Source organism: Equus przewalskii, chromosome 17, assembly GCF_037783145.1.
Source record: "Equus przewalskii isolate Varuska chromosome 17, EquPr2, whole genome shotgun sequence".
In the NCBI taxonomy this organism is placed as follows: Eukaryota; Metazoa; Chordata; class Mammalia; order Perissodactyla; family Equidae; genus Equus; species Equus przewalskii.
This window is the reverse complement of record NC_091847.1, coordinates 42,739,109-42,761,653: the sequence shown is the minus strand read 5'-3', so window position 1 is coordinate 42,761,653 and position 22,545 is coordinate 42,739,109. Positions and strand designations below refer to the sequence as shown.

At 35.8% G+C, this 22,545-nt stretch overlaps 1 protein-coding gene and 1 long non-coding RNA gene across 13 annotated transcripts in view; one reads left to right on the top strand and one right to left on the bottom strand.

The window, feature by feature from the left end:
* Positions 1–2,853: 2,853 nt before the first annotated feature.
* Positions 2,854–22,188, bottom strand: LOC139076802 (uncharacterized). The gene is made up of 3 exons (XR_011528784.1): positions 22,061–22,188; positions 6,274–6,350; positions 2,854–5,412 (listed from the first exon to the last, which is right to left on the bottom strand). It is a non-coding gene; the product is annotated as an uncharacterized lncRNA (long non-coding RNA).
* The window catches only part of KCNH7 (potassium voltage-gated channel subfamily H member 7), a 472,129-nt gene continuing 471,648 nt past the window's right edge, over positions 22,065–22,545 (top strand). For 10 of the 12 annotated variants that reach the window (XR_011528782.1, XR_011528780.1, XR_011528779.1 and 7 more), the window contains exon 1: positions 22,068–22,367. Coding sequence is in view for 8 of the 12 variants with exons in the window: in XM_070581422.1 (XP_070437523.1) it covers positions 22,292–22,367 (76 nt within the window). In the remaining 4 variants the exon portion in view is untranslated. Of the gene's footprint in view, positions 22,368–22,545 lie in introns of all 12 variants that reach the window. The other 2 variants (XR_011528781.1, XM_070581419.1) reach the window with 1 other exon arrangement.

Below are 22,545 nucleotides of genomic sequence, written 5' to 3'. Positions count from 1 at the left end.
ACTTTTCAAACATAATTCAAGTCTTTCCTCCTCCAAAACAGCCTTTCTTGGTCACTTTATTCCTTATCAAACATTTCTTTCTCAATTTTTTCTAGTATTAATAGTCTATATCACATAATATAATACATTCAGATATTTTTATATTATATACTGTTGATTAATATATGCTAAGCTTGTCTTCCCACATAAGTTTCAAGCTATATCAGTTGGAATCCCAACCAGTAAGAGATGACTATGGCACACACAAGGTAGGATAATTTGAGTAAGGTTTATTTACAAAAGGACTATTTACAAAGATTTGGGTACTGGCAAGACATAAGAGATTATGGAGTAAACTGAGAATAGTACCAGTAAGTTTTTACCATCCTTAAGCAAGAAGGCATAAGAGGGAAGGAGTAGATACCAGAACCCAGAGGGAGAGACAGTAACATATAATCAATTGCTTTGAGAAGAGCAGTGACCATTGGCTAAGGGAGACAGATAGCCTTGCGAGGGACTTTGCAAGGGAATAAATACCTTGGTCTCACTCTGGTTGGTGTTGTCATTGACAAACCTAATGAAAATCATAAGGCAAGAGAGTCCTGTTAATATGGTCTATGTGGTTCAGCCTCCTGGGGCAAAGAACAGGGTGGAAAATATTGGAGAATGGATTAGTAGAGGCGAACAGAATAAGAGCTTTAGCATCATTCAAAGCATTCAGAGGTCCTGGCAGGACTATAGGAATACTACCTAAATATACACTTTATAAATAGTTGTTATATATATTTAGTTGAATATAAGAAAAAGAATCTATATGATTGTATTAATTAAATAAACGTTTATTAAATACTTACCGTGTGATAGTCACTCTTCTTCAAGTCCTGAGGATATAGTAAACACAACAAAAAAAATAAAACTTCTGTTTCATGGAGATTGCACATCTTATGCCAAGGGTATATGACAGAGCTGTAAGATGCTTTGCTATATGCTAAAGATTCACTCAAATCGATTTCAAATCTCATAACCAAAACTATCATCTAAATAGTTTATTGAATTACCAAAGGTCACTTATGAGACAATAGGTAATAGATGAATTTAAAAGTTATATGTAGAAATTTTTTTAAAATTTAGTACTGAAAAATTCTAGCAAATTGTTTGATTAAAAATGTCATGAATTGTTTGCATAAGTATTGTGTTTGCTTAATACTAGGTGAACATGTACAGATTTGATCTGTAGATTAGAGCCCTCAACATTAGAACTCAAATGATGTGGGTGCACGTTGATACAAATAAATTCCACAGACGCAGAGTCCTCCAGCTTTCAGCTAAATTCCAGACAAACTCCAGCTTAGTGCAGCCCTATGAATTACCTCTTTGATGAAGATCTTTTTTCTGTAAAAATTAGGTATTAAATCCCTCAATTTTAATGCTTACATAGTCTTTTTAGGTTGGTCCATGATAGACCAATGGCTCCATTGGGAGGTGTAAAGTTTTTCAAATGTTAAACATGAGAATTGCATTAATTTAGTCACCACTTCAAGGCATTAATTTTTGGTGCTCTTATGAATATCTGTTAGCTCCTTTGTCAGGACTGATTAACTCCCCATTTCCCTGTAATTTTCCCAAAACCCTCTTTATCAAGATATTGAAGGTCAGTAGATATTTATTAATCAAAATGTTCAACATTCAGAATAAAAAGACACTTAGAGGACTTAGAATAAATCTTGACGGACAGGATCTTAGGCACAGGTATTCATTATAAATTATTTTCAGATAGCCAGCCTAATTATTATTATTGTACACCAACTACATAAAAAGCACTAGGTTAGGTACTGTGGGAAGAAAAAGATACATAGAGTATAGAAAATGTTTTTAAGAAGTTTCTAACCCAGTTCTAGAGGAAATGTGGGGTGAAAGAGAACGTAACTCTAAGCAAAATGCAATTCTGAGGTCCTCATATACTGGAATTTAAGAAGATACTAACTGTACATAAACAAGAAATGCTTCAGGGGAAATAAACATTTGAGCTGATTCCTGCAGAATGAGGTATTGTTTTTGTTTGTGTTTGTCTAAGATGTGAGAAGGTAACATTTCAGAAAGAGAAAATGGCACAACAGAAAAGTAAGTATTAGAAAGTATGGAGGCCTTTAGTCATCCAAGTTTTTTTCTTGGACAAATAAATCTGTTTGGTTTTGTCCATTAGGAAGATACTATAAGGAAAATTTCCAAGACCACTTTCTTCCCATTGTGTCTGGAGACATTTGTAATACTTGCAGCCAGAATAATTATGTTCAGTTGCTTCTTCTTAAAAGTAGATCATAGGTTACAAGATCAATAGTTTTAAACAATCAAATGTAACAGATAAAGAATCTGATGAAATATGAAATGTTAACTATTCAATCAATTTTAAAGCCTTTTCTTCTTTCTACTCATCAAAAATTCTATCAGTCCTTTAAGGACTTATTTCTCCATCTTCAGATGAGAATTTCCCTCTCCTTATTTCATGTTTATATAATCATTTGTATGTGTTTCTGTGAAAAATAACAAGATGATATATTAATTTTAGAATTTAGACTCAATTAATATTGGTTTATCTTGAAATATTAAATTATCTAAAAACAATAAAAATTATGTAACAGGTCACATTTGTCTTTTCCCCTGGAATGCCCCAGTGCATAAAGCTAACTTTGATGCTCAATCCATAGGAACTTCATTAAGCTAAGTGATCAGTGTATTTGCTTCTCCTTTCATTTAGATGTCTATTTTGTAAACTGTAAAGATGTTAAGATACGTACACACACGTAGTGTGTATTTTAAAACCAGTCCTCTAATTTTAACGTAGCCTTTTTGAAACACTTGAGAAAATATAAATAATAAATTGCTTAAAATTTTATTTATATTTTGAAATATACTGCTGCCCATCGATTGTCCTGAGTACAAGAATGTCTCCCATGAATAATTGTTGCACATTTATGAACTATTCTTTCTCAAGTACTGTAGTTAAGAGTTGGTTGAGAGTTATGACTCTACTAAATAAAATATAAAAACAAAGAGGTGGAGTCAGAAAAACTATTTGTTAGAACACATAACTTTGTAAAAGTTATACCTTAAATTCACTAAAATTATAGTGACAGGCTGCCCATTTAGTCTCTCCCAACAGCTCACTGTAGGAACTTGCAGATAGGTTTCATAGCTTTAATTGAATTTTTACTCACCACAAAAGTAACGGTTCTTAGAGCTACACAGCTTAACAACCAAAGAGGTTTATGTACAATTATAGATAGTCAAAACATTTGCGCCAGCAGATATATTACATACTCCATTTCCCAAGTTACAGTTGTGTTTTCTGATTAGCAAATCATGGACTATACGCAATCTTGTTCAGTTCATAGCATGATTGACAAAGCAGCAAAAATATTGGTCATATCATTTGAGTCACCATGTGGTTGACCCTTGGCTAATTAACTTTTGACTTTGGGTTTTGGTGAGAATGGTAGGAAATCATTACACTACTCCAGAATAACAGATGGAATGAAAGGAGGTGAAATTGTTTGGAAATCATAATCTAGGTCAGAGGTAGTTCTGTGTGTGTGTGCTTGTGTGTCTGTTAACATGATTTGAGCCTGGAGGTAACAGGATTTGCGGAACATTCGAAATTTCAGATCTCAAACCCAACTTGTTAAAGAATCTTTCTAGTCACCTTTCATTCGAAGGTGGCTATGATGCCACATAGCTCTGCTCAAGGAGTCATAAGGGATAGTGTGGTAAGCGGGATTTCTGAGACTATGAAGGCTTTTTAAAATTTAAATAAGAAGGGAGGGTAGATTCAGCTGGTACATCCTTTTCTACCTTTTTTTTCTTCTTTTTTTGCCTGAAATCATCTTGCCTGGAATACTGGTTAGAGGCTATTTTGCAACCATGAAGAAATAAACATGAGAAAAATAGTAAAGCATAAGATGGGATAACTCCATGCCTCTAATGGTATATGCTTGAGCTGTCTTGCCTAGGAGTTTCCTAACAAGGACTTTTTATGGCATAAGGCTAATAGACTTCTATCTGAGTCAAGCACATTAGTATAGAGTTTTTTGTTGCTTGTAGCCAGGTGCTATTTTAACAGATACACTTTCAATCACATCGTGCATAGAATTCCCTCCCCCATCACTTAGTAATCTTGTTGCAATGCCAAAACCGATGAGATGATGCGAACTTTCCCAGGAGAATGCCAGTGTTACATTACTTAATACTGACACCAATGTTAGAAAGTCTTTGTAAAGGTGAAGGATTCTAGAACAATCCTAAATGATTATTATGGAAACTTATTCTACATAGAATATGCTACACATGAACAAAATAATGCCCAAGGTGGTTTCTTTCATGAACTATTTAAACAATCATTTAGAGCAAAGAACTCCCATCTGCATAATGTCTTTTTTCTCCTACTTTTATTTTTAGCATTCTTCATAATGTAGTGTCTGCCAGGATAAGGTAGAAGAAACCCTATTTTGGCCCATAATGGTATATGACAAAATATCATGAAACAAGAGTAAAAAGAATTGAAAGAGGAATTTCTTGACCTGAATTCATTCTTTAGATTATGGTTGACAGCATAATGAGAAATGACAGTGAAAAATGACCTGCCAGGGAGAATGATCCAGTATTATTTGCTGCTATGTGGCATTATGCTATGAAATAATAATTCAGATAAAAAATGGTAAGAAATTAAATCTTTAAAAATACAGTAGGAAGAATGTATGTAGTAGATGAGAATTATTTCCAATGCTTAATTCTATCCAGGGCTAACAATGCTAATGACTAATTCAATGGAATCACAGTTTTGTTATTTAGATTAACTCCCTGTATGAAATATATTAACAGTATTCAGCAAAAGAATTTAATGCAGAAGGCTTGAAATAAAATATTAGTGTGACATAGTTTCGTAATTATATTTTGTCCAAGCAGAGACAGATTACTCAGTCAGGAAAAATTAGAGAAGGAGAAATGGAAATTTGTCTTTGAAAAGATTAAATACGTCCACACTGGATAAAGGCATCTCAAAGAATTTCAAGATCCAAAGTACTGTAAAACATGACTAAAATGTGCTTGAATGTGCAGTATGGTTTAGAGATGCAGTGTTGGTTAAAAAGAAACATTCAAATTAGCTATCAAATTTAGAAATTTAACAGATTTGGAAGAAGGAGTCTGTTTTAGCAGTTAGTAAGGGCAAGAGACTCGCATATTAGTTACAAGGCTGGAAAATGAACTGAGCTGAACTCATTTTGAGACCTAAAGCAAATCTCCTCTCTATCTCCATTTCCTTAGCTGTAAAACTAAGCTGAGAGAGACATGACAGTTCTTGTTCTCTTTCTTGTCTCACTCCACGGGCAGGAGGTTCTCTTCCAAGTTGGTGCACAGAAGGCTGAAGAGGAGAGGGCACTGAAAACAAACATTAACGCACATTCAGTTGTATGTATAAGCCCTGGATTTTACCGTCGTAGTAACAACCACTTGCAACTATGGTTATCTTTGATTTGTAGTCAAGCACAACCCTTTCATTGCAAACATGTATATATCTTCACTTAACAGTTTCAAGGTAGAATTGATTTTATATTGCCAATAAGTGTTTTGCTTTACTTATGCACATGCTATTCTTCTTTATAATGTCATTAAAATAGATGTCAGTTCGTAGTAAATTGTTTGCAGACAGCTTTATAGCACCAAGTGTAAGATATAATTGTATATCAACTTGAATGAAACATATCTATGTTTATTTAGAAATACAATCTTACCGATACTTGGAAATAAGATAGCTCTTTCAACTCATGTGGGGTGGGATGGTGTAAATTTTTGGTGCTGCTCTCTTAAGTGGTTTTGGATCGTGTAGTAGTAAGGATGACCAACTTCCAGAAAGGTTATGATGGGCACGTGGTTAACTTTATTTCTTCCTTCCACTTTCTTTCCACCCCTCTTTCTTTCCTTTCACCCTTTCTTCACTTTCCCTTTCTCCTTCTCTCTCTCTCCTTGTAGTCTTCCCCACCTCTCTTCCTCCATCCCTTTCCTTTTCCTTCTCTTTCTTCCTTTCTGCCACTTTTTCATCTTCTCTCCTTCCTATCTCCATTTCCTCCTATCTTTCCTCTTTCTTTCTTATCTGTCCTGACTCCATTCCAACAATCCATCCTGCTTGCTTCCCTTCCTTCCTTTCATGCATTCTGCCCCCCTTCCATCCATCCATTCATAAACTTATCCTGGATGCTTTCCTTTCTGCTCTCTTATAACAAACATTTATTGAATACTTACTATGTGCCAGATGGCATGCCCGATATTAGGAATCCTGAGATAAATAGCACATGATCTCCAAGGAACTGAATGTGTGTCTACAAGGAGGAAGGATAAATTTAAAACTTATTAGTAAAGTCATATAGATGACTATGAAGAAAGAGGTATGGATTGAAAAAATGAGGCTTGTGCACAGTGTTCCATTTCTACCCTCTATCCCTACTTTCAGAAACCACTTACATATATCTAACACAGCCAATAAGTGCCCCCCAACTATGATACTCTCTGTTGGATGTTATCACAACTATTAAGAATTACTTTCTCTGCAGATCTCAGTTCTTTCTTTCAATAGCCCATCATATTGTGATAAGAAAGTTCGTTCTGAAGAGATATTGGATTACTGAAGCACCAGAGGCCATCTACTAGGGTTTCTCAAACCCCACACATCCCCAAGAAGGGCCTGTCTTCAGGACTTTCCTTTCATTGGACTCTGGGGAATTGACCTATGAGGCCTTGGAATATCCTGCCTGATAAGAGTGCTTTTGTTTGCCTGAGGCCTCAGGCTATGCTGTATCAGTTTGACATCTGGCTCTGGTGGGGCTGGAGCTGAGTAGGTGAGTGAGGTCAGTCACACGAACACTGCATGCCTTTGTGACTGATCTTCAATAAAAACCTTGGACATCAAGCCCTGAGTGAACTCACTTTGTTGGCAACACTTCACATGTGGTCACATGTTGTTTCTGGGAAAACTAAGCTTGTCTCCATATGGCTCCACTGGGAGAGACATCTGGAAGTTTGCACCTGGTTCTCTTGGACTTCCTCCCTGTGCCTTTTCCCTTTTCTGAATTTAATCTGTATCCTTTTACTGTAATAAACTATAAGTGTAACAACTTTATGAATCCTATGAGTCCTTCTGGTGAATCATGGAGCCTGAGTGTTCTCTTGGGGACCCCTAACATGCCAAGAGATACCTGGCCCCTTTACTGCACTCTCTACAGATCATACATTGTGCTGTAATTATGTAACGTGATACCACGGGGAGCAACCGGATGAAGGTGTATGGGATCATCATATTTTGTTTCTACAACAGCGTGTGAATCTGCATGTACAATGATCTCAAAATAAAACTATTTTAAACAACTGTTTGAACCATACCCTTAAAAGAGGTACATGTTATTTTACATCAATTTTGCATCAAAAAAGTTGATTGTAAAATTTCTGGGGGCCAGCCTGGTGGCGTAATGATTAACTTCACACACTCTGCTTCTATGGCCCAGGGTTCACAGGTTCAGATCCCGGGTGCGGACCTACACACCACTTATCAAGCCATGCTGAGACAGCATCCCACATACAAAATAGAGGAAGATTGGCATAGATGTTAGCTCAGCAACAGTCTTCCTCAAGCAAAAACAGAGGAAGAATGGCAACAGATGTTAGCTCGGGGCCAATCTTCCTTACAAAAAATAAATTTATAAAATAAAATAAAATTTCTGGATTCTGACACAAATCTTCTAAGAACTAGGAAAACATGCCACTACTGTCAGTAAGAGACTAAGATTGAAAAAAGTTCTAAAAATTGCGTTATTATAAGATCCTGGTCCCTGCCCTTCATATAGTAGCCAGAAACATCTATGCATTCCCTTGATGTTGGTTTTTATTATGAAATCAACTTTTTATGCTTTTTCACTTCAGTTTAACGTTTTTCCGAAAGGCCCTTCAATCCCTCTCACAAATAGCGTTTTGTAGGGCAGCCCCATCGTTTTGCCAACAGTACTCAAATATGGCGTAAGGCCAGTGAGCCACAGACTGGAGTTCCTCCCTCAAAATAAAGACAAATGTAATACCCTTATTCAGTGAACTCGAAATATATTGACTGAGTGCTTATTTAAGGCTAATGATGTACCAGGAATTGCAGAAGTTATCAATTTATTATAAAACAAGATCCATGCCTTCATGGACATTATTGTAGCTCTGCTCCTTGCTAGCTATGTGATCCTTGATGAAGTTTCTTAACCTCTTTGAACTTTAGTTTTCTCAACCGTAAAATACAAAAATAAGAGTACTTAGCTCATAAGTTACAAAAATTAAATGAGTTTCAAAGTATTACATAATGATGCAAAGAAAGTGCCCTGATGGGTGGCAAAGAGTAAATACATCCTGGGCTTCAGAATAGGAGAGTAAAACAATGATTAGAGTAGTCAGGGAATTAAAAAATGGTGGAACTTGAGCAAGGTGTGGAGAAGTTAGGTGGAGGTAGAAGAAGTATAAAACACTAATAACAAGGAGAATGCTTGGCATTGGACTAGAAATCACAGCGAATCTACAGGGCTGTGGTGGGAGATGAGGGTGGATAGATGAAAGGTACAACTATGGAAGAGCTTTACATAATAAATAGAACTTATTTCTATTCAAGAAGTAATCAGAGACCATGAAAACTTTCTAATATGTGCACAATAAAAAGTTGATGTTTCAAAGAATATGGATGTGATATAGATCAGTAGGATGGTTAGAGTTAGGATAGTCTGAAAACAGGGGAACTTTTTAGGAGAATACTTTGATGATCCAGAAATGAAGTGAAAAAAGTCTAAAATTTTAAATTTGGGATCCAAGGAATAAAATGCAGGAAATTAAACTAAATAAACCACTTTATAATAACTTCCAGATGGCAATAATAAGATCTGTGCTTTTTTTAATGAAGAGAATATCTGTTGATTTAATGGTTAATTAATAGTCTATAACTATGATACATGTTATCTCCTCTCAATGATAATTTACTGTTTTCTTCTCAGCAGATGAATGAATGACTCATTATTAATGCCAATATATCAAATATACACTGTGAATTTTTTACTAAATTTGTTACATAATCATCCTCAGACTACTCATTCATTCAGTAAATAATTGGGTCTATATATACTGTATTAGTTATGGTAAAAATATAATCTTTTATTTAGTAGGTAATATTTTATGAGTTGTAAAGCTTGAATGGCTCTTATTTTCATTTTTACTTCCACAAGTGGATAAATATAACCACCACAATCCTGACATAAAACACTTCAATCACCCCCAAACTTCCCTCTGGCCCTTCTACATTCAGTCCTCTTCATTCACTGCCCTTTGTTGACCACTCATCTATTTCTGTTAGTGTAGTTTTGCCTTTTCTAAGAGGAATTTTATTTAAATGGAATTACAGAGTTTGTATTCTTTCGTGACTGGCTTCTTTCATTTAGCATAATGCGTTAGAAATGCATGCACATTGTTGAGGCTATCAGTATAGATGATTTCATTTTATTCCACAGTATTCAATTATGTGAACAAATCACAATTCTTTTATCCATTCACTAGTTGTTGGACGTTTGGGGCTATTATGAATAAAGCTGCTATGAACATTTACATAAAGACTTCGTTTGGACTTATGTTGGGTCATATAATAAAATATATGCTGAATTTTTTATGAAATTCTTTATAAGACACTTTATAACTTTTGTAAGAAACTTATCTCAATAGTGGCTGTACCATGTTTTAATGCTACCAGCAGCATATGAGAATTTCAGCTGTTCTACAACCTCCTCAACACTTGGCATCATTAAATATACATATATATATATAGGGTTTTTTTTTTTTTTTTTTGTGAGTGTGTGATGAAGATTGGCCCTGAGCTAACATTTGTGCCAATCTCCCATTTTATGTGGGATGCCACCACAGCACAGCCTGATGAGTGGTCTTTGGTCTGTGCCCAGGATCTAAACCTGCGAACCCCAGGCTGCCAAAGCGGAGCATGTGAACTTAATCACTATGCCTCTGGGCAGGCCCCTATTTTTTTTAATTTTACCCGTTCTATTGTGGGTGAACCGGTAGTGCTTTTTGGTTTTGATTTGTTTTGCTAATGATTAATTATATGACCATATTTTCAAGTGCTTATTGCCATCCTTATAGCTTCTAATTTAGCATGGTGTTTGCTCAAATATATTGCCCATTTTTATTGATTTTTGTCCTCTTACTATTGACTTTTAAGAAGGCTTAATGTATTCTGGATACAGGTACTTTATTGGATATATGTCTTACAATTTTCCACAATGTTTGGCTTGCCTTTGCATTTCTTAACTGAACAAATGTTTTTAATTTTATTGAATTCCAATTTATCATTTTTTTCTTTTATAATGTGGGGTGTTTCTTTTGCATTCTGTTTAAGACATCTTTCTTTAAGCCAAAATCACTAGGATTTTTTACTATGTTTTGTTCCAGAAATTTTATAGGTTTAGTTTTTATATTTAGGTCTATGATCTATTTTGAGTTAATTTATGTATGTGGTATAACATACTGGTTGAAGTGTTTTTGCTTTCCATATGGCTTCCAATTGTTCTAGCATCAGTTATTGAAAAGACTATCTTTCTCCATTGAATTATCTAGGCCCATTTGTTGAAAGTCAATTAGTTGTATATGTTTGGGTCTATTTCTGAGCTCTCCTTTCAGTTCCATTGTTTATGTGCCTATTTTTACACACTACCACACTGTCTTTATTAACATAGCATTATAGTGAGTATTGAAATCAGATGTTGGAAGTGTTCCCATTTAGTTCTTCACTTTTAGAATTGTTTCCGCTATTTTCGATGTGAGGAGTTTCATATAAATTTTAGAATTGGCTTGTCAATTTCTATAAAACTCTGATGGGATTTTTATTGTGATTGTATTCAATCTATAGATCAACAGAGGGGAAATGGCATTTAAACAATATTATGTCTTTTGATCTAGGAACATTGTATATCTTTCCATTTATTTATGTTTTCTTTAAGATATGAAGAGTAATTTTTGGTGTATCTTTTACTTATAATTTTTAAATGTATCCCGATATGGATTCTGTAATCTTTAGGCTATTTTACATTGTGTTATATTTTAATATAATTTCCAAATATTCATTGCTAGCATATAAAGACGCAACTGATTTTTTTAAATTTCTGCTTGTATATTGTGAGGTTGATAAGCCCAATTACTAATTAGTTCTAAGGCTTATTGGTGAATTACTTAGGATTTTCTGCCAAAACAATCATTTAGTCCATGAATAAAGATAGTGTTACTTCTTCCTTTTCAATCTGTGTACTTTTTATTTATTTTTCTTGCCTTTTTGCAGTGGCCATAATCTTCAACAGAATGTTGAATAAATTGTGAGAGAAATTCTTTCCCTGTTCTTGATCTTAGGGGGAAAATAATTTAGTTTGTCACCATTAAGTATATTTGAAAGAGGCTTTTATAGATGCCCTTTGTCACGTTGAGGAAATTCCCTGATATTCTTAACTTAATCGGGGAGGTTTTTTTTAATGATAAATTGATGTTTGATATTGTCAATTTCTTTCTAAATCTACTAAGATCATTTTTTTTCTTTTTATGCTGATATGGTAAATTACATTGATTGATTTTTAAATATCAAATCAACTTTAAATTCTTGAGAGAAACAACTCAGTTTTCTAAAATTCGAGTCGGGAGAGGTTCATGACTATGTTCATGAGGGATAATGCTCTGAGATTTCTTGTCATTTTCTTATCTGGCTGTAGGATCTGGTGGCTCTTCTCATGGTTTGAGAATTTTCCCTCTTCTTTCTGTAAAATTTTCTTTAGAATTGGTGTTATTCTTCCCATAGATGTTTGATAGAATACAGCAATGAAGCCATCTGAAACTGGAATTTTCTTTTTAAGAAAGTTTTAACTACAAATTTGATTTTTCTTTAATAATTATTGAGCTATTTAAGTTCTCTCTTTTTCAGCGGGTTTTCTTAATATATATCATTCAAAATTGTGTGTATTTCATTTAAATTGCCAAATTTGTAGGCAAAAAGTTGTTCATAATTTTAAAAATTATTTTTTAAATGTCTATGTGATTGGAAGCATTGATTCCCCTTTTATTTCTAATATTGGTAATTTGTGTTTTCTTTCTTTTTTTCCTGGCTAAGAGTGTATCAATTTTATTGATCTTTTTAATGAGTTGGTTATTGTTCTCATTGATTTTCTCTATAGTTTTCTGTTTTCTATTTTATTAATTCTGCTCTTATCTTTATTATTTTCCTCCTTATGCCCAATTTTTCTTCTTCTTCTTTTTTTTTTTTTTTGAGGAAGCTTAGCCTTGAGCTAACATCTGCTGCCAATCTTTCTGCTGAGGAAGACTGGCCCTGACCTAACATCCGTGCCCATCTTCCTCCACTTTATATGTGGGACACGTACCACAGCATGGCTTGCCAAGCGATGCCATGTCAACACCCAGGATTCGACAGCGAACCCCGGGCTGCTCAAGTGGAAAGTGTGCACTTAACCACTGCACAGCCAGACCGGCCCCCCAATTTTTATATATATATTTTTTAGTTTCTTAAGGAGGAAGCTTACATTATTGATTTGGTAACTTTCTTTTTTCTAAAAAAAAATGAGCATTTAATTCTATAAATTTCCCTTTCAGCATGCCTTATTTGCATCTCACAAATTTTGATACGTCAGTTCTTGTTTTTCAATCAGTTCAAATTATCTTCTAATTTTACTTGTGATTTCTTCTGGACTGTAGCAGTCAGGGTTCTAACAGAAAAACAGGTAGATAGATAGATAGATAGATAGATAGATAGATAGCCAGATATAGATAGATTATAGAAAAAATATATATGTATGATTTATTGCAAGGAAAAGTAACTGGCTTATATGATTGTGATGACTGGCTAAGCAATTCCTACATCTGTAGGGCAGGCCATCAGGAAGAGCAAGCTGGAACTCTTGGGCATGATATAAAGCTGCAGTCCACAGGCAGAACTTCTTCTTTAGGGAACCTCAGTTCTGCTTTTAGAGTCCTTTAACTGATTGAATCAGGTCCACTCTTGTTATATAGAATAATCTTCCTTACTTAAAGCAAACTGATTATAGGCTTTAATAACATCTGTAAAATACTTCTACAATGACACCTTAACTAGTGTTTTATTGTATAACTGGGAACTACATATATAACCTAGCCAGCTTGACACATCAACTGACCATCATATTGACCCAGTTATGTAGAAGTACATTTTTAAATTTCTAAATACTGGGTGCTTTTTTATATATTTTAATTTTTGCATTCTAATTTAATTCCATTTAGAACTTATAATTATTTTAAATGTAAATTATATTGTATTAAATTAATATAAAATTAAACATAAAATTAAATTTAAAATTAAATTATATGATTTAAATATTTTTACATTTCTAGAGCTTATCTTGGCGATTGTTTATCTTCGTGATTCTTCCATGAATACTTGAAACAAATGTGATTTCTGTTACTCTCTTGTGTGGTGTTCAGTAAATGTCAAATAGCTTAAATTAATTGATAAGTTTATTCGTCTTCTATATCCTTACTGAAGTTTTGTCTATCTTTTATTGAAAGAAGAGTGTTAAAATTTCTAACTAAAATGATAGACTAGCCTATTTCCCCTTTTTCTTTTATAAATTTTTTTGCTTGTTTAAGATTTTTTTTCTTTTGAGGAAGATTAGCCCTGAGCTAACATCTGCTGCCCATCTTCCTCTTTTTGCTGAGGACGACTGGCCCTGAGCTAACATCCATGCCTGTCTTCCTCTACTTTATACGTGGGACGCCTGCCACTGCATGGCTTGCCAAGCTGTGCCGTGTTGGCACCCGAGATCTGAACCGGGGAACTCTGGGCCACCAGAGCGGAATGTGCGAACTTAACCGCTGTGCCACAGGGCCGGCCCCTCAAATTTTGTAATAATAGTTTTCATGAGATATAATTCACATACTGTAAGATTCATGCTTTTAAATTGTACAATTCAGTATGTTTTATTAGTTTATTCACAGTTTAACTTTCACCACAATCTAATTTGGAACATTTTCATCACTCCGAAAATAAACCTTTTACCCATTAGAGATTACTCCCCACTCCTCCTTGCACTAGCCCCTGGCAACTGCTCATCTATTTCATGACTTTAGGGATTTGTGTGTTCTGGGCAAGTCACATAAATGGAATCACATAATATGCGGCTTTATGTGCCTAGCTTCTTGCATTTACCATAATGCTTTCAGTATTCATTGATGTTGAGCATATATCAATATTTCTTTCTTTTTATGGCCTAATACTATCCATTATATAAATATATCACTTCTATTAGTTATTAATTATATATGTTAAAACTTCCTATAGGTGTATATACACCTAAGACTGTTAGATTCTCTTGATGAATTAATGTCTCTGTTGTTATGAAATGTCCCTCACTATCCCTGGTAATAATTCTTTTTCTGAAATTCACTTTGTGAGAGATTAATATAACTTCAGCTTTTTAAAATAGTTTGCCTGCTCTATCTTTTTTCATTCTTTAACTTTAAACCTTTTTGCATCTTTGTATTTAAAGTGGATTTTTTGTGGAGAGCAGTAGTCTTGATTTCAGATTGACAAACTTTGCTTTTCAAATGGAATGTTTAATTTAGTTAAATTTCATATAATTATTGGCATAATTGTGTTACATCTATTGCATAGCTATTTTTTTAGTCCCATCTGTTCTTGCTTCTTTTTCTCTTCTCCTTTTGCATTTGTTTGAAATATTTTTTATGATTCTATTTTATCTCTACTCTTGGCCAACTAGCTATACATCTTTACTGTTTTTTATAGTGGTTGCCCCAGGGTTTACAATATACATCTTTAGCTTATTATACTTTAAGTTCAAATAATATACTCTCTCACAAGTATCATAATGAATTTGCAAAAGTATCCTTTTCATTCCCCTTCTTGTCCTTTGTTTTGTTGTTGTAATATTCTTTACTTCCATATTGTTATAAACCTCACAATTGATACTTATTGGTTTTACTTTAAACACTCAATTATCTTTTTAAAAAGTTTTAAAAAATAGTAGAGAAATTCTTTTATTTTGCCCACAGATTTACCATTTCTTATGATCTTCATTACTTTGTGTCAATGCAATTTTCTTTCTGACATGATTTTTCTCCTTCTGGAAAATATTCTTTTAACACTAATCTTCCTACAGGTCTGCTAGTAATGAATTCTCTTGGCTCTGCTAGTCTAAAAAAGTCTCTACTTTTCCTTAATTTATTAACGATAGTTTTTACTAGATAATGAATTCTAGGTTGAGACCTTTTTTGTTTTGTTTTATTTTGTTGTTTTTTAAATACTTGATGGGTATTGCTGCATTATATATTTACTAGCATAGATTCTGATGAAAATTCTCCTTTGTATGGAGTGTGTCTTTTTTTCTTATTGTTTTTAATATTTTTAAAATCTCTATCACAATTTATCATCAATTTGATTACAATGTGTGTCTTGGGGTGGTTTTCTTTATTTTTCTTCTGTTTGGGCTTTGTTAAACTTTGTGTATATCTAGGTTTCAATTATTTTTATCACATTTAGAAAATATGTAGTCATTACTTTGAAATCATTTTCTTGTCCTGACTCTCCTCCCTGCCTGACTCTAATTATATGCATGTTAGATCACTTAATATTGTCCCACAGGTAATTTTGCTGCTATTTTTCAATCAGTCTTTTTCTCCCTGTGTTTCATTTTGGAGAGTTTCTCTTGCTATATTCTAAATTTCACTGTTTTTTTTTTTAAATATATATAATGATGAATTGCTCTTAATTTCATTCAATGTATTTTCTTCATCTTAGGCATTATATTTACATATCCACAGTTTGATTTGGATATTTTTTACAATTTCCATTTCTTTCTTCATTAGGTTCATGTTTTCCTCTACTTCTTTGGGCATAGGTAGTATAATTCTAACAACTGTATAATGTCCTTGTCTGCTAATTCAATCATCCATGTCTTTTCTGGTTGTTTATGTTGATTGATTTTTTGCCCACTTTTTTGCACACCTGATAATATTTGGTTGGAGGCTAGATATTGTTATTTTGAGTCTTGCATGCTGGATTTTGTTGTATTCCTTCAAGTATAGCTGGCGTTTGTTCTGGGACATAATTATCATATCAGTATAATCCTTTTGAGATTTGCTTCTGAGCTTAGTAGACCAGTCTCTGCTTAAGGTCTGATTTCACCCCTCTTTTAATGCAATAACTTTCTAAAGAGCATAGTCAGTGTTCAATGCGTTAGCAGGTTTCTCACCTTAGACGGTGGCATAGTAACCATTCTCCTTCCTGTGTAAGCTTTGGTAATTGTTCTGCCAAATCCTTTCCTTAGTTTTTGTCCTCTGGTCTTGGGTAATCTCTTCACATACTTTTGCAAAGCAGTGAAGGACAAAGACTTGAGCTGATCCATATGAAGATATCTGGACCTTTCTTTCAATGCAACTCCCTTCTCTCCATTAATCTGCTCCGTAAATTCAAGCCTTCTTGATTTCCCTAAACTCTAAACTTTGTCTTCTCAAGGCATTCTATTTAGGTCTGTTTGATTCTTTACCCCATGCACTGTGGCCTGGAAATTCTCTTTAGCTGGTGAGCTGGGGCAATCACAGGGCTCACCTTATTTTTACTCTTCATTCAGGAAACAATCTCCTCCACTTCTTTTTGTCCAGTGTCTGAAAACTGTTGTTTTCCATATTTTGTCCAATTATATAGTTGTTAAAAATGAGAAGGTAAATCCCGATCCCATTATTCCACCATGAACAGATGTGGAAGCCCAAATAATAGCTTCCAAATTATTTGAGAAAAATCTGGTTCCTAGTGTACACATTTCCTTAAATATTATAGAATTCCTATAGTAGAATAAATCTGTCCAAAGATATAGAGACACTTCTTAAAATAACTAAAGTGAGTTTGTTTCAGAAAAAAGGCAATGCAATTTAGCATAATTCTAGGACAAAAATCTGTATTTCCACAAAGTGTAAAGACCAATCAAGTTAGACTTAATGAATACAACAAAAAATTAATCTGGATAATGATAAGAGTACATTGGCCAACTAAGAAACAATTTTAAGGTCTACCAATATAAAAGAAACTTCATACACTACCTTGGTCCGCAAAAAGCTATAATGTGTAACAACTGGCTCATTTTGGGACCTATGTTGTAAATTACTTATAAACTGAGTAAAGAACTCATCCTCTAAAACCACCTTACCAACGCACCCAATCAAATCTTCATTTAGAATATCTATTTAATTTTTTTATTTTAACAAACTTACGTTTTATAAATTATAAGAACCCAATCAGGTCACTAGCAATTTCTTATGTCAACTATTGATGAATGTACTAACAATGTACTAACTACACATATGAACACATTCTTTTCTGCAGGAATAGGTGGCACCTTTTAGAGAAGTGTTTACCAACAACTGTAACTTCATGTTACAGTAAGATTCATGTATAATCAATGAGATTAGCCAAATATTAACCATTTGGATAAAAACTATAATGTGGAGTATGTTATCGCAAAAGTATCTTAGGTGAAGTGAATAATAATTATCTGGATTAAAACTAACATATAAAGAATGTTATTAGGAAAGGATCTAAATTTTATGAAGAAATATTCAACTGTCTAACTAGAAAAGGTTATGTTAATATATTAGGAATAGTCACTGGTATTAGTCCAAGTCATTCAGACTAATGAGTATGAGTATGATTCACCTACTCCATTCTTACTTCTAATGCTCCAAACACACACACACCACAAGCAACCACCATTAACAACCTTAATCTAAGTTAGCTAAATCCTATATGTTAATATTATTAATTTACTAATTTTAAAAACATGGAGTGCTTAGATTGTAGGACAGCTGTCATTTATATGTTGACTACCTGTCAGAGTGTGTGCTAAGCACTTTGTATCCATTTTCCTAGTTATTCTTTACATAAAACTGAAAGATGAGGATTGTTGCACTGATTTTAGAAAGGAAGCTATGAACAAGAGAGCTTAACTATTTTCATTAGTTTCTGCTATAAATGGCAATTTCAGGTTAGAACTCAGTTTTTTTCTGCCCTTTTCACAACTACATGCTGCACAGAAATATTGCAGTTTTAGCAGATGACCTCAAAATTTCTGCCTCTTATAATATTCTAGAGCTATATATGATAATACAAGCCTAAAGTTTGCCTAACTTGGAACTGTAAAGTCAGATATTTCTTAGGTTAAAAGTGACCCAGTTACTAGAATAATACCCAGGATTCCCATAGAAGGCCACATTAAAATAGCCTTTATAGTGCTGCATTATGGTCATCAGATCATTAAACTAATTTTGTCAAATGGAGAAACCATCACATTTATTTCATTGATTTATATTCTACATTATTTAAAAATGTGAAACAAATTACCTGGCTTATTTGAGCTTAAAATGTTTTCATTCTCTTTCAAAATAAGAATGCCACTTAAATAGCCCATAATAGTTGCTACTATTTCCTTACAGATTCAAGCATTAATGTATGATACTTAAATTATTTCTAATGTAGGCTTCTTAAGCAGGGCTCTATTAATTCTGTGGGCTTTCATGCAGAATTTTGTGTGTACTAAATTTACGGACTACTTACTATGGTGCAAGCATTGTTGAAAGGTTTTTAACATTCTGTAAATACTAAACTACTTAATTTTACAGTAACTGAGACAATTAAGTAATTTTAAGAATATATCTGAATCTATTCTGTGTCTTTGCCCATAAGCAGGTTGTGACTATATACTTGATCAGATTTCAACAGTTGAACTTATGTGCTTTGTTTAATATTTGAACTTCCAAAAAAATCCCCAAATATTAAAACCTTATGAAACCTGGCTTCAACCCCCCCAAAAATCTAAAGTTCACTTTTGTAGACAGCAGGGATGAAAGGAGGGGTAATTTTCCAGCCAGCAAGCTGCCATGATTACTATCCTCTGGTTTGATTCTATTATTGGCTGAATATAGATTCATGTACTTGTCTCCACTGTACCAATGTATAATGCATGAACACGATTACTGGGATAATTTAGAAACAGGATGCCTTTAATCTTGTGCTCAGATCAATCAATTACGATACATAGGTTATAGAATGTCCTATGATCTTACACTGAATCCTTAATAGAACTAATCTTAGAGCTAAATGAGGTTGGGAAAAATGCGAAGCCCACAGAGATTGCTCATATGAACACAGACAATAGAACTTTAACCGCCATGTGTTTAGTTACCCAGAGCAAACAAACAGAGACTACTCTGAAGGTTGTAGAGAAAGAAAGAACACTTCAGGGAGCAAAAAGCTAGTTTTCCTCTTGAAGAATCCACTCTTCCACCCTTAAAGTAGAATTCAAGTGTTTCCAGACTCAATAGTCTGTGAAAGTTAGTATCAGACTCATAACTAGAGACATTATGCACTGTTATTTTCTGCATGTCAGTACATCTCATCATATGGCAGATAAACTTTGGGTTTCAAACTGCATTTGGAAATGCCTAGTTCCCTTTAAAACAATATTCATTCACTGAATATACATGTGATTTGAAAAAAATATATTTGCCATACGACCTTGTCATAACTTACTATTGTGTTATTATGCCTTTATAGCGTACATGAAACCTTAATTACAAGCCACATAATATGTAGTTTGTTCACTTTTCTCTGGAGTCCTTGATGCATTTTGGGAGGAATACATTTGAGCTTCCAGTTAGCTAAGAAGCTAAATAGAAAAGGGAGATGTTTTAGAAATGGGATGCAAATAGCACTCTCTGTTTCTCTGGGTATACGGTGAAGACAAGAAGAGTGTGTGAATATATCAGGGCCACTTGCCCGAGTTTGCAATTCTATTGTCTGTGGCTGGATGTAGGCAGGGAGCAGTTGCTAACGGCAGAATCAGAGTCAGCACCACGGATAGCTCCATACGTTTACCACCTGGGAAAGGAACTCTGTCGTTTCACAAGCCCAGCTGCAGCTAGCGAACACCACAAAAGGATCCACTTATATTGAAAAGGGGGAGAAAATAAAGCCGTGCTCTGGAGGATCGTGCCTTTTTAGATTCCGAGGGAGGGAATCGTACAGATTCAGAAAAGCTCAAGCTCCCATAAGAGCCTAAGGGTTGTCATGGATTGTTTCTTTTTAAGTAAAGCTAATTAACCAGAAAATTCAACATTCTCAGGCAATGTCTAGCGTTTCTGGTTCATTTTCATTACTCTGATATGAAAAAGTAAGAACTGCTTAGGTTCTTGTTTTTGTTTGGATTTTTTTTCCTGGCTTATGCTTTCTGGAATGTAAAGTAAAAGTCATTACACTTATTTCCTCGTTATTTACTGCAGTCCACAGGATTCACCTTTCTAACCCTCCCTCTCGGCCTCATCTCACTTCCGTCCTCATTTTTTTACTTCAGAACTGAAGTTGTAACTGAGAAAATATGAACCCGACTGACTCAAGACACAGACAAAGCAGGTTAATGGGCTGCACGAACTCCCAAAACTCTATCATGCAACTACATGTTTTGATAGGAGACTCTGCACCCTTTGCCAGCTGGAAACAAGCGGTTTGTCGGTCTTCTTATTCTTAGGCTGTAGTGGTGGCAAACTCCGCTTACAGAAACGGGCCTGGAGAAGGGCTGACTATTGGGTTAAAGGAGGAGATATCATAAATGAAGGGAAAAGAATAAAAAAAAAAACTAGAAAAACAACTTAGAAAACACCCTCTCCTGGCATGGCTTGTCACATTTGATCTCCTAAGGCTCCACAGGGACTATTTGAACAGAAGTGTATGTGTATTACGAGACTCCCGCATTGGTAGGTTCTGAGAAGCAAGAACCAAGAGGACTCTATTCTGCCCCTTAAACCCTTCTCCATCCTAAACGAGACGATTCCTTAGAAATGGTGAGTGAAGAGAGCAGAACGGAACGTCTAGTGCGTTTAGGGGATGAGTGGCATGGGAAGTCATACCAAAGCTGGTAACTCTTAGCCCCACCCACCTTTTGTTCCTTCCACTTCGCGCCTAGCGTCACCCGTTTCAAACTATTTTCTTGTTTTGTACCAGTTGCTGGCACAGTCTTTGGCGTTCTCGTCTTTCTCCCAGCCTCCAGCACCTAGAGACCCAATCCCCCCCAACCTTGCAACTCCTCAGAGGTTCAAGCAGTGAAACTGGGCATGCTCAGGGGCGGCGCCAGCAGCCTTCAGTCTTTGGGAGGCGCGGCTCAGCTCCCGGCAGGGACGGGAGCGCTAATTCAGCCCCGGCTTCAGCGCCCGCCTCCGCCGAGCCCAGAGATCCGAGCTGCAACCTGAAGCTAAACCTGCACCCTTAAGTGGCTCATCCTCAATCTTCAACCTCTTGAACGCCACCAGTGTTTAGAAATAGTCCTCACTGAGGCACTGTTTTCCCACCTGTCTTTTTTTTTTTTTTTTTTGGCAGCTAAGGGCATTTTAGCCACTGCAGCGTGAGGAGCTCAGGGATGGAGCCCTGTGGCTAGTGGCTGTGGAGATCACCTTCCCAGAGTAGCTGTTTGTCACTGAGTTTTGGAGATTTCTTGGCTGGCTTCCGCTAAAGCACGCTTGAGTAATCCGAGCTGTGGCGGCGCCCAAGCTCTCGGGATAAAGGAAGCGTGTGTGTGTGTGTGTGTGTGTGTGTGTGTGTGTGTAGGGGGAGAGGGCGGGGATAGATACGTCAACCCCCCCCCCCCCGCCCCAAGCCATCCTCCTTTTCTTTCTCCCCTTCCTGCAAAAAAACACACAAGTCTTCCATCCCCCCCTCAGCCATCCTCATAGCTCTGAGCAACCGGCAGGTTAAGCCCATTTGCACTGGGAAATTGGCACTGTTTGGTAGAAGAGAAACAGATCGATTGCCCTTGTGACTCCCCGCCCCCCTCCCCACCCCACCCCCACTGCTCCCTCCCTCTTTTCCTCCCCCGCCACCTCCCCTCACCCCGCCTCCTTCCCTTTCCCCACCCCCAAACCCTCTCACCCGCGGCAGTCCGGTGCGAGGCCCCCTCCGGAAGGTGAGGGGAATGGATTGGACTCCGGTAGGGAAAGCGGGTGTCTAGAAGTGGTGCTAATGGGAAGAGATTTCTGGTTTCAAAAGAGGATGCTCTGCCACAAAGAGCGGCTCGCGCGCTGGCCTGGGCTATAGCCGAGGAGAGATCCCGGGAGAACTCCGGAGCTCGCGGGGAGCGCTCCTCGGAAGACCGGGGTCAACATGCCTGTTCGCAGGGGGCATGTGGCACCACAAAACACATTTTTGGGGACCATCATACGGAAATTTGAAGGGCAAAGTAAGTTCATTTGTTCTCTTCTCTTCTCGCTCGTTTTCTGCTTGATAGTGTACTCGGCGTCCGCCGCTTACAAGCTGAGGAGACGGCAACTCTGGGCTCAGTCAAGTTAAGAGGCTGTGAGACCCAGCCAGGAGGTTCGAACGGGAGCAGGAGTGTTCTGCCTCTGATATTAATTTTG